This window comes from Ovis aries, chromosome 4 (genome assembly GCF_016772045.2).
Source record: "Ovis aries strain OAR_USU_Benz2616 breed Rambouillet chromosome 4, ARS-UI_Ramb_v3.0, whole genome shotgun sequence".
In the NCBI taxonomy this organism is placed as follows: domain Eukaryota; kingdom Metazoa; phylum Chordata; class Mammalia; order Artiodactyla; family Bovidae; genus Ovis; species Ovis aries.
This window is the reverse complement of record NC_056057.1, coordinates 83752379-83765319: the sequence shown is the minus strand read 5'-3', so window position 1 is coordinate 83765319 and position 12941 is coordinate 83752379. Positions and strand designations below refer to the sequence as shown.

Genomic DNA, 12941 nt, shown 5'->3' with positions numbered 1-12941 from the left:
ACCGAAGAACTGATGCTTTTGAATTGTGGTGTTGGAGAAGACTCTTGAGAGTCCCTTGGACTGCAAGGAGATCCAACCAGTCCATTCTAAAGGAGATCAGCCCTGGGATTTCTTCGGAAGGAATGATGCTAAACCTGAAGCTCCAGTACTTTGGCCACCTCATGTGAAGAGTTGACTCACTGGAAAAGACTCTGATGCTGGGAGGGATTGGGGGCAGGAGGAGAAGGGGACGACCGAGGATGAGATGGCTGGATGGCATCACTGACCTGATGGACATGAGTCTGAGTGAACTCCGGGAGTTGGTGATGGACAGGGAGGCCTGGCGTGCTGCAATTCATGGGGTCGCAAAGAGTCGGACACGACTGAGTGACTGAACTGAACTGAACTGACTGATGGATGTGAGAGTTGGACCATAAAGAAAGCTGAGCACTGAACAATTGATGCTTTTGAACTGTGGTGTCGGAGAAGACTCTTGAGAGTGCCTTGGACTGCAAGGAGATCAAACCAGTCATTTCTAAAGGAAATCAGTCCTGAATATTCATTGGAAGGACTGATGCTGAAGGTGAAACTGCAATACTTTGGCCACCTGATGTGGAGAGCTGACTCACTGGAAAAATCTTTCATGCCGGGAAAGACTGAAGGCAAAAGGGGAAGGGAGTGACAGAGGATGAGATGGTTGGATGGCATCACTGACTCAACGGACATGATTTCAGCAAACTCCGGGAGAGAGTGAAGGGCAGAGGAGCTTAGGGGGCTGCAGTTCATGGGGATGCAAAAAGTCAGACACAACTTGGTGACTGAATAACAACAGACAATGCGGGATAATCTCCCCATCTGTAGAGGCTTAGTTAGTCATATCTTTTTGCTTGGCTCTTTACAGCATAAAAGAAACATTTATAGGTGGTGGGAATCAGGATTGCTATCTTGGGGACCATAATTCAGCCTAATGGAGGAAACATTTCCAGTAGCAATCATCAAACTTCTTTCATGTCCCAATAGGCTAGTTTCCCTTTCGTTTCACCAAAAAAGAAAAGAAAATACCAACTTTAAAATAAGGGAAAAAGCCACTTAGTCTATTTAAGATACTTAAAAACTATCAAGAACCTCAGTTTACTGGATCAGTACTGGGACAGGGAGACTGAGAAGCCCTCTTTTGTCCTTGACTTTGAGGTACAACCTCCTTTCTATTACCTTAAATGTGACTGTTGTGTTCATTTAACACATGGAAACAATTACCACATGTTCTACTAAAAAAGAGAACCTGAATCATAACTAGATCTACCTCAAACTAATAATGCTTATTTTGATGATAACAATCACCACATTAATAATTTTTATGCTTTCTTTTTCACAGAGGAATTTTCAATAGCCATGTCTCTCTCATGATCTTTCTGGAATTTTCTGACGTAACTATGACAGCTTATATTTCCTACACATGGTACACCAGATCCTATACTAAATTCTTCATTAAACTGCCCCCAAATATGTGATGTGAGTACTATCAGCGCTCCCATTTTGCAGATGAGAAGAGTGAGGCTTAGAGAGGGTTACACAGGAAGATCAGTGGGAAAACTGGAATGGATTCCTGGTCTGTGTGACTCTACAGCCTGAGCCCTTCCATTAGACTACTGATGGGATATCTTCTTACAACACCTTTATCTCAGCTAAGTCTTACTTTATTTAGATGAAGGTATGTATTTTTAAAGGGAAACAAACAACTTTTTCTCTGAAATACCTAATACGAGACGAGCGCTACTAGATGTGAAATAAAGGTGAATGGGCTTTGGGCCTCGTTTTGCAGAACAGCTTCATTTACCCAGGCATATAAAAGGCAGGCGATATATGTGACCAAACAGCCCCAAGTCGTATCGTCCATAATAAGCCTGGGCCTTTACTCCACCAAACTACTAGCGAGCAAGCAGGATGATTTCATCTCAACCATCTTTTCCCACCATCAGTTCTACTGAAGAAGCTCAGGATCAAAGCTAAGGGAAATGGAAGGAAACATAAAGAAAAGGACCCAGGGGAACCAGTAACACAACACATACTCCATAAATAGCTAAGGCCAACTGGGTTACAGGAAATTAAGAAAAGATCAGAAAGGCTACACCATTCTGAACGTGGATAAGGTCATGAGAAAGGACAGATCTGAAAACTCACACTTATCCCATGACCATAATATGCAGGTGAAAATATTTTGGCTCTGAGAAGCCATTCAAGAACTCATATTCTTGGACTTCCCTGGGGGTCCAGTGGTTGGGACTTGGCCTTCTAATGCAAGGGGTGCGGGTCTGATCCCTGGCCAGGGAACTAAGATCCCACATGCCTCGGGGCCAAGGGACCAGAACACAGGACACAGGCAATACCATAACAGATTTAATAAGGACTTCAGAAACGGTCCACACACATACACACACACAAAGCACACAAAGGATTCCTCTGGACCATCGATCAGTAGCTCTATAACAACACGGACTCAGGAGAAAGACAAGTAAACCCACCTTGACAGACGTCCCCCAGCCAATGATCAGCGTCACATTGTCCTTCCAGCAGAGGCTACAGGGATACATATCTGGGCGAAGACTTATATCATCCCGGGGCACGTTCGTGATTCTCTGCTTTGAAGTGATGTCAAAAATCTTCACGCCCTGGAAAATAAAGTAGCATTAAGCACCCTTGACTCGAGAGAAGGAAAGTGAAACGAAATTTAATAATGGCCACTGCTATACCCCAGTGATAATGAGCACTGCAAAGTACTGACAGTGTTTATTGGGTGCCATTGGGAACCACAGAAACGTTCTGACTCCACAAGAATCCGGTGAAAACTCAGAACAAAAGGAAACCTCCATCCTTCTTTTCAGGCAAAGGAGATTTTATGAGCAGATGGCACAAGCAACACAAATGGTAAATGTATAGGTATCAGCAACTACGTTTCCAAAATGACAGACAAGAAACATTTATGTATGTATTGTTACACCTCAAGTATGGGATTTGGTTTTCAGAAAAGCTTTGAATCTGAAAACCCACTAGGTAAAGAAAACTACACCTGACATTTTAAAGTACTCAAATCAAGAAACATTGAGCAAGCAGCTAAATGAAAATAATCCAAGAGGCCATATATCTGTTGACCATGACTGTGACCCAGAAGAGTAGGAAAAGTCCCAACTAGCACAGCAGCTTCTGGGAGGTTTCTACCATGCAAAATGGAACAGCTGGGGACTTCCAAATGCAAGGGGCTTGGGTTCAAAACCTGGTCAGGGAACAGAGCTCATATGACGTTGCAGCATGGCAAAATAAAAACAGGAACAGCACCAGTTTGCTAAATGGTACATCAAAATTCCAAAAGCTATAGTTATGCCAGATGTCCTAAGGGTAATTTTCAAACTTTCTATTCCCCCTAACTCATATTGACTGAACTTGAGGTAAGTGAAGCATCAAAAATTAGGATCCACTTTTTCAAAGGCAGGCCTATTTTGGGTTGGTGATTATTCTGGGAGTAAAAGAAATCAGCAATATCCTGCCCTCGTTTCATATCGACTGGCACTTGCCCTTGGCTAATAGGCAAATGGTATTTTCAAAACCATGTTCCCATTGCAGCCCTTCCATTATTAAGATGCCTTTTCATTTTCTTGGCTATTCTCCATGCCTCGGGTTTCTTCCTCTAAAATAGAGTCCAGAATATGTTGGAAATTACTCTCTGATGAAAGCCAAAAGCAATCTAATTTCCTCACCCTTCCGGGTATGATATCAATCGCCACGGGCACCTTTCAGAAACGGTGATGGGAGGAGTGGCATCCCCACCCTTTGTCACAGCCCTCTGGGTTTGGCCATCCTTCTGGTGCTGAACAAGCCTTAGAGAGATGGAGATGCACTTTTACCATATTATTGGCCCAGGCAATCAGATGGCCCCTCCACTTCACACTCCTTATGTTCCCTTCCCCTTCATGCAGAACTGAAGACTTCCATCTGCTCATCCAAGATCGTTCAAACAGCAGCAACTAGGGGCAAATATAAAAACAGAATTTTAAAAACCAAGAGCCATATGGTAAATTCCTTATTATTTTTGCTTGGACATTCAACAAGTAACAAACAAAATTTTTAAAAAATTAATTGGAGGATAATTGCTTTACGATGCTGTGCTATTTTCTGCTGTACAACATCATGAATCAGCCATATGTATACATATATTCCCTCTCTCTTGAATGCCCCTCCCATCTCTCACCCCCGATCCCACCCCTCTAGCTCATCACAGAGCACCAGGCTGAGATTTCTGTGTTACTCAGCAACCTCCCACTAGCTATCTATTACACACATAATACTGTCTGTATGTCAATACTACTTTCTCAATCCGTCCCACCCTCTCCTCCCACTGTATCCGCAAATCCAAGTAACAAACAAATTACTCTCAATATTTTAAATACAGATTTATAGTGGCACATGATTCGCATTTTGGAAAGTATTCCCAGTCTATCTGATCTTATCCAGGACACTGTTTAAAATGTTTCAGTATTGAAATTATGACGCAGTCCAGCCACAAGATGGCACCAAAACACCAAAAGTCGGAGAAAAAAGAGCACATGTATGGTATTTAGCCGGAAGATTTTTACCACAGAAAGTTCTTCAAGTAATTGACCAGGATTAATTTATTTAGTAATTTGGGAAATCAAAACTTTAGAACTTTTCTCTGAAAATAAGACTAGCCACAGATTCAGCTGCAATGATTAGAAAGGGTCAAACTCAAGAAAAATCACAATGACTTGAGCAGTCGTTATTCACGTCACAAGAGAAATGTACTTTAGAATTTAACTTCTACAGAAATTTCAGAGTAGCTATCTATCAAAAAAAAATATGATGAATAAATTCTATGACCAAAAATTACTGGTCAAACCCTCTACATAGAGATGTAGTTCTTTTAGAAATCACACATTATTAAGGAATCAAAATTTTTTTCTTGCTATATCCAATTTAATTCCTATAAGAAAAGACCTTTATACAATATATAACAATACATACAATATATATAATTTATACAATGCAGAACTTAAAATATGTAAGGTAGACACAGAATTCTGAAACAGTTATCTTTTAAAAGCATTCCTTAATGGAATTTTTAAAATTCTTATTTTAAGTGTCAATTTCAATGTACCTTAGTATAATACCCCACCTCCAAAAAAGGAAGAAAAAAAGGTAATAGAAAGTAAATTCACATTATTAATATTTTTATATATCTTTCTCAGTAGCCAGAGGGGCACACACACACACATACAAAAGGTGATGGGGAGTTATAATTAAATAAGTGGCCATCATCATAAATAAGCTGAGTTTAGTCTCATAAAAATGCCAGAAATGTTTAAAGTTCTCTGTCATCCATGCAAGAGCAAGGCAGCCTTACAACATCCTTAGTGGAGGCAGAACTTTTACTAAAGACATGTGGTCCTGTGTTCCCATAGGATACACACAGGATGGATCTCCTACATGCTCAGTGATCTTCTAAGCCATCTCGACTGGCCCAGGTTCTAAGAAATTCTCACCACCACCAAGGCTGCCTGCTTCCAGTTAGCGACCCTTAGGGACGGCCTCCAGCTGTGACTCAGCCTCTCCTGTGGGTCATGACGCAGAGAACAGAGCTAAGGCGGTCACTGAGTGTGTGCGGGGTTTTGTGATGGGACAGGTCTGAAACTGGGGATCAGAGGTGAAAGCTTGAGAGTATGGCCCTTACCACACATTAGGTCAGGCTCCACTAAAGACAGGTAGCTACTGACAATTGTATTCAACATGAAGAACTGGTAAGACCACAGGGTCTGTCGTCCCCCCCACCCCCCGACTCAGTGGCTTCAGTAAAAAAAAAAAAAGTGGGCGGGGCCTGGGAGAGCTCCACCAGCACCTGCTGGAAGGGCGGCTCTGCTGGACGGCCAAGGGGAGAGGCATGGAGATGCAGGGCGAGGCGTCTCCCTCACCAACACCCACCAAGAAATGGCCACTAGAGTGTTAAAAGGTCAACAGTCTGCACCTGGGTCAGGAAAATTAAATAAGTCCTCAATTTCAAATTAGAAGTTCTGTAAACCCTAACAGAAGGAGGATCCCGGTGAAGGCTGTGAGCTGACTCATTACAAGAAAGAGCCCGCCTGGGTCGAGTATACGGCAGGATGCACAGAGTAGTGGGGGCCGGGGCTGAGGGGCCACAGGGGAAAGCTCAGGCAGGGGCAGAGTCCTCAGTCAGCACCGGAACAGCGCACCTGAGCTGCCGCGAGGGCTGCTGCTTGGAGAAACAGCCTGGAAGGAAGAGCGGGCAGGCTGGGGCTGGAGGGGGCCTCCTGAGGGCAACCGCGCCCGTTACCGAGGTGGGCAGCACCTGCCTTACTAAGCACACAGAACAAGATTCGTTTTTGTTTTCTTATTTTTTAAAATACAGCACTTCCCTGCTACACCAATAATTACTAGGTTGGCCAAAAAGGTTCGTTTGGATTTGTCTGTGACAGCATACAGGAACCCGAATGAACTTTTTGGCCCACCCAATGCATTCTTTTGTATCCATTTTCCCAACAGACAATTATGTTCCAATTCAGCAAAACGGAAAACATAAAAGCTCTCCCCCCACTATCCAGAGTAAAAGGTCTGGACAAGTTCTCACAAAATCTATGGATAACTTCACAGCCACGTCTCCTAAATATGAGCTCACAAGAAGAAAACACTGGCAATGTGGAAAAATTCAGGATTTGAAAATAATAAAACTTATCTAGGGAATAAGGAAAAATCTACTCCTATCACCACATGAATGCGCCATAACGTAAAGCAGAAAAGAACTCCAGGAATAATTCTCTTTATTCTCAGGTGACAAGAAGATAGAGCAAGAAATTAATAACAAAGGATAAGAAGAGCAAAACAAGGGGGAAAAAAGGAAATAAAAAACCAAAATACTCTCTATCCTTGGGTAAAAGAGGAAATCAAACTGCCGCCAGAGCACTTGGGAGATGAAAATACAAATAGTACAAACCTCAACTTTAGGGGATGCAATCAAAGCTGTAAACAAGGGTACGTCCATAGCTCTCAGAGTTAATAATGGACAAAAACAGATGTGTGTGTACAAGCTACACGGAAAACAAAAATACTTCACTGAGGGACAGAGGAGGAGAGCAAAATAAATGGAAAGATACAGAGTGTACCTAGACGACAAGACTCAGAATTCTCACTGAAGAGCTTAAGTCTTACCAAATTAACCTAGAGTTCTCATGCAAACCCCAAGAAAATCCCAAAGGAATTATTTCTAGAGCTTCTAAAATGCAATGAACTCATTTGAAAATGTGTGATAATAACAAAAAAAATTTTTTTAATTAAGCAATTTGGAGGGGGGGGGGGGTCATTTGCCCTGCTAGATACTAAAACTTTTTCTTCTTAATTAACACCCCCAACAGTAGAGCAGCGGTCTCAGAACTGACAGGTGAAGGAAAAAGGAAAGAAAAATTGACAAAGATGAACCAAAATGATAAGGTCAGACACTGGGGAGAGGGACATGTCTGTATATACATGGGGTGGGTGGGGGGGTGTGTGTTTAATATGGACACTTATTTACAGGAAAACATGTTCAGAGCATATTAAGCAGATTGCAAAACAGATTAAATACAATGACTTTTAAATAAAATATGAATGTGTATCCATATATAAAACCTGAAAGACAAAAAGATCATCACTTGAGAAAGAGAGGACAAGTGATTTTGTATTATTCCTCTTTAATAACTATTCTACATAGCACACGTGAATTATTCTTTATAATGTTAATAGATATGGGGATGAAAGTCAATCTTCTAATTTTAACAGTCAAGATAATTTAGGGGAAAATCTGAAATAAAAAATAAAAAATTCACTGGAACTGAGTGAAAAGACTATTTGTGATCCCCTATCTATGGATGAGAATTCACATATATGGTATCTAATTTTTAAATAAAACACTAACTTCTTTTAGAAAACTCTTAATAAAATCTTGTTGCAATTCCCACCCAGGCCAAGGTCACTCCACTTTATCCTTTCTGCTGTGGTCAGTGTGATTTCTGCAATGAGAGGAAGCTGAGCCTGCTGGGCCCCAGCCTCCCTTTGTCTCCTGCTCTGGCTCCAAGGAAAACTTCCAGCAGAGGGCAGGAAGGAAAGGAGAGAATGTTGAATTCAGTCTGAATTTCCAGAGTCCTACTACAATAAACCCTGTGTACCCTGCCCTGACACAAATCAAAGGAGTAAAGAGGCTGGTCCCTTAATGTTATTTTTATAATACGGCCTCAGTAGTACCTATCTGATGTGACTGACTCACTGATGGGTGCTCAAAAACAGCAGAGGGGGGCAGGTGGGCAGCTAATGTCCTAGCTTCTGTAAACCAGTTAAGTTTTAACTCATTTCCATTATGCTTTTAGACACGATTCATATTATTTTTCTCATGTCTTTCAAATGGTGGTAGTTTCATCACTTTACCTTTATGTTTGAAAATTAAGAGATGATCTCTAAACAAATAGCCTTAAATATGTTAGAGAAGATCATTGCTTTGGAGAATTCTTTTGTTAAGTCAAATACTGGTTCTGAGTCATGGGATCGTGGGTGCCACATTATATCTAGTTCACTGAGAACAATGTATTTACTTCTCATCTCCCAAAATGTATCAGGGAAATACATCAAATCTTATAGATGCTTTGCTAGACACACAAGGAATAACAAATATTAGATACTGAGTAGGCTTTTCCTGGGTCTAAAAGTCATTCCTTCTTTTCTTGTCCAAAAATACAATGTGTTTGCTATGGGAGGAGCTGTGTAATTCCCAAATCCTCTAGTCATTTGGCTTGTCTTTAGTTGGCAATATCTCTTCCCTGAAGAATCCCATAGACAGAGGAGCCTGGTAGGCTGCAGGCCATGGGGTCGCGAAGAGTCGGACACGACTGAGCGACTTCACTTTCACGCATTGGAGAAGGAAATGGCAACCCACTCCAGTGTTCTTGCCTGGAGAATCCCAGGGACGGGGAGCCTGGTGGGCTGCCATCTATGGGGTCACACAGAGTTCGGACACAACTGAAGCGACTTAGCAGCAGCAGTACCGTATCTCAGACACAGAGGCATCTGCCCTCTTTCACACATCTAAAGGAAAGGGCCCTGGGACTGATTCATCCAAGGAATACATCCACACACTCTGAGAAAGGGCTCATGTACACTGACGCCATGTCCTACTCCTAAAATGTTGCTCTTTCCTTTTGCTCAGTGTCAGAGGATATGACTTGTGCACAACTTGTCATAAATTTAAAAAGTCTTTTGAAGGTGCTGTGCCGTGCTCAGTCGCTTCAGTCATGTCTGACTCTTTGAGACACTATGGACTGTAAGGCGAGACCTTCTTCTCTGTTTGGTTTAGGTTACTGCAGCTCCTTGGTTTCAGGGATGTCGACTGGTCTCCCCTTTGGTCTGAGCAGCGATGTCCTGGAATCGGTTTGTCTGCTTGCACAAAGCTCTCTGGAACGTCACAGTACCCACTTCTCCTATCCTCCCCCGACCCGGCCTGCCCTTCTCCTCTATGTTACTGGCTTGATCCCATGAAGCGTTTCTTTCTGTCTTCCTCTGCACTCCACTCAATTCTTTTAAAAATGCTTGTATTTTATATTAAAGCACAGTTGATTAACAATGCTGCATTAGTTTCAGCAAAGTGATTCAACTATACATATGCATCTATCTAGGATTCTTTTTCAGATTCTTTTCCCATTTAGGTTATTACACAATATCGAGCAGCATTCCCTGTGCTATACAGTAGGTCCTGGTTGGTTATCTATTTTATTGGTTATATATTTATCTATCAATAAAGCAGTGTGTGCATGTCAATCCCAAATTCCCAATTCACTCAACCCTTTACTCATGAGTCCTATCTCCTAGTCCATACACAGTATAAAGTCTTAAATGTCAGCTAGAAATTACAAAATTATTGCCATTACTGTCCTTTTAAACTCTCCAAATAAAATGATGCTGTACATGCAGCATTTGATGGATAACATCTTGCAGTTTCAGATAGGAAGGGTTAGGATTTTTCCATCCTAATCTATGGGACTTTCAGGCAGAAACGTATCATCTGGCAGGAAGGCCAAGGAAAGTTCTGTTTCTGCGATTTAAGGCATGATAAGCTGCTTTTCTTACACACACTCTATGCTAATTTAACTACCACAAAACTACCTGCTTGTATTTCACTGACATTTAATAAAATCCATTTCTTTCTTCAACCCATAAAACTGCCTAGAGACCTACTGAGCACGAATCTTCTACAAAGCATTTTAGAGGGGAAGCCATTGAGGGAACTACCCTTAAAAGCAGCTGGTTAATTTATTTGGTTCATCTTCCACATCCTGTAATATTGAATTGTCATTATCACAATACTGAGAGCAATTTAAGCTCAATGGGAGCTAAGTACAGAGAGAGGAAAAACTGTTTCCAAGAGGTCTATTTTTTTGTTGGAGAAAGTATTTTAGGGCTTTATCTCCCATAAATCCACATTCTGGCAGTCAGCACTCTTGGTACTTATATTTCAATAGGAGCCCTCACATCCTCAGCAATATACTTTATTCTCCTATGTTTTGTGCTGATAAATCTATCTAGTACTTTCTTATACCACATCCCAGAATCTCCCACACACAGGCTGGGATTCCTATGGGGCTGTAATAAAGCTGCCGATTCTGGTAGCCTAACACCCATCATTACCCATCACCCATTCTTCCCTGGTGGAGGAAAAGGAGTATGATTGGACCTTTTTTAATCATCTTGTGCTCTTCCAAGTATATAAATCATTTGAGTCATTTGGGCTCCGTAATACCAGCAACACTGCTTGCTGAGGCTGGGGTCTGAGCCCATGGGTGAAGGTGTTTCCTCCAGAAAGGACAGAGAGCCTTGGAGAAAACAGACTCTACAAGAGATAAATGCTTAATCAGAGAAGATACTGGAGCTCAGAATGACAGAGAAATAAAGAGAGCAAAATAAAATCCAGCAAATTAGAATATGCCAAATATTTACTGTCCCAGTAAAAACAAAGGGCATAATGATGAGGAGGGCTTGTCACAGAGGATTTTTAAATCTAAGATCGGAAGAGATTAAGGATAAAACTGAAGTCAAGAAGGCAAGTGAGAAAAAAATTGGTGAGCATGGAGAAGACTTGGGGTAGTGGCTGGCAGCAGACAGGATTCTTGAATCTTGATGGAGACAGAAATGACCAAGAAGAAGCAGCCTGCAGAGCAGAGAACACCTCTGTACTGCTTCCTGCTTTGGCTCAGTACCGAAGTTTAAAACACACAGCCTTCCTGACCATCACTGAGAGAAAACTCACATCATGTAAGAAGAAAATGGGGATTTCCTAAATATATGACTGCTTTAAATTAGGTGGTTATTTTCTGCACAAGTTCTAGTCCATCCATCTCCTTTCCTGAAAAGTGGGTTAACCTGATTAAAAGCAGTTTGACACAGGCCAGATCTTGCTACCAGAGAAAGCCTTTGTACACAGGTAGATTTCCAGGGCCCATGTGACAGGCCATTTGCTTCCAGGCAATAGCTGAATGAACACAGCTGAAAAGCAACACAGGTTTTTGACAAATTCTTGAAGTTAATTATGTACCAGAAATATGCTTTGAAATTTAAAAAAACATCATATCAACATAAAGTAACAGTCAATTTAGTAGCCAAGAAATCCAAGCTATGAATTCAGTGTGAACCAACGAAGTTAAACACAAGAGGTGCCACTTAGGAGCGTTTCCTTCATATTAAAAAAAGAATAAAAACCTAGCAATGACAGAGATATAAATCTATGTCTACCCGCCCACCTATCTGGGTTTAGCAATCAACTGGACCCAGCATGTGAGGAAGATTCCCATTCAAACTAGCAACATGCAGTTTCTGCACATGCAACTCACAATTGCAAATGGGATTCCAGAGATGAATGAGGCATTTAAAAAAGTTAATTTTTCTACTGAAAAAAAAACAGCCTCTCATGTGGATCCTGAAGACTTAACAGAGCTGGTTGTTCAAATCAAAAATCTTGAGTCTGTTTTTCAGCTTTCAGCTGTCTGAGGATCTATTCCCTGGGACTGGGTTCAAGGTTGGACCCCTTCCCCAGTAGAATAAACATCCACTGGGTGATGCAACTTGAATGAACGTTCTGTGTGATGGACAAATATCTCTAATTTTAACTACACATAATCTCAATCACAGATGACTCAGGAGGAGATCTTTGCACAGTGAGGTTATGAAAAAGAAATACAAAATTGCTAAGTCTTGAATAACAGGAAGAGTCACCAGAACACACAGGTTTACGGATGTGAACAAGCACTTCACTCAATTCAAATTAAAGCAAAAAGGAATCAACAAGGACCTACCATATAGCACAATAAAGTATACTCAATATTTTGTAATAATCTATAATGGAAAAGAGTTTGAAATGGAATATATATATATACGCACACATACACAAACACACATATATATACACATAGATATTTAATGGAATCACTGTGCTGCACATCTGAAACTAACACAACACTGTAAATCAACTATGCAAGTTATGTGTGCTCAGCTGCTCAGTCATATCTGACTCTTTGCGACCCCATGGACTGTAGCCTCTCAGGCTTCTCTCTCCATGAGATCCTCCAGGCAACAATACTGGAGTGGGTTGTCATGCCCTCCTCCAGGGGATCTTCCTGACCCAGGGATCAAACCTGAGCTCCTGTGGCTCCTCCTGGGAAGATCCCCTGGAGAAGGAAATGGCAACCCACTCCAGTATTATTGCCTGGAAATCCCATGCACAGAGGAGCCTGGTGGGCTACAGTCAGTGGGGTGGCAAAAAAGCTGACACAACTTAGCAGCTAAACAACAACAATAACAAATCAACTATATACTTCAATGGGGAAAAAAAAAATGAAGCAAAAGGGGAAAAAGTAAAGATCGGGACA

General features: G+C 41.5%; 1 protein-coding gene across 9 annotated transcripts in view; it reads right to left on the bottom strand.

The window, feature by feature from the left end:
• Positions 1 to 12941, bottom strand: part of VPS41 (VPS41 subunit of HOPS complex) — a 210074-nt gene that overhangs the window by 70063 nt on the left and 127070 nt on the right. For all 9 annotated transcript variants that reach the window (XM_060414804.1, XM_012177008.5, XM_060414805.1 and 6 more), the window contains 2 exons: positions 3879 to 3998; positions 2502 to 2648 (listed from right to left, as the gene is read on the bottom strand). In XM_060414804.1, coding sequence (XP_060270787.1) covers positions 2502 to 2648; positions 3879 to 3998 — 267 coding nt within the window. The remainder of the gene's footprint in view (positions 1 to 2501; positions 2649 to 3878; positions 3999 to 12941) is intronic.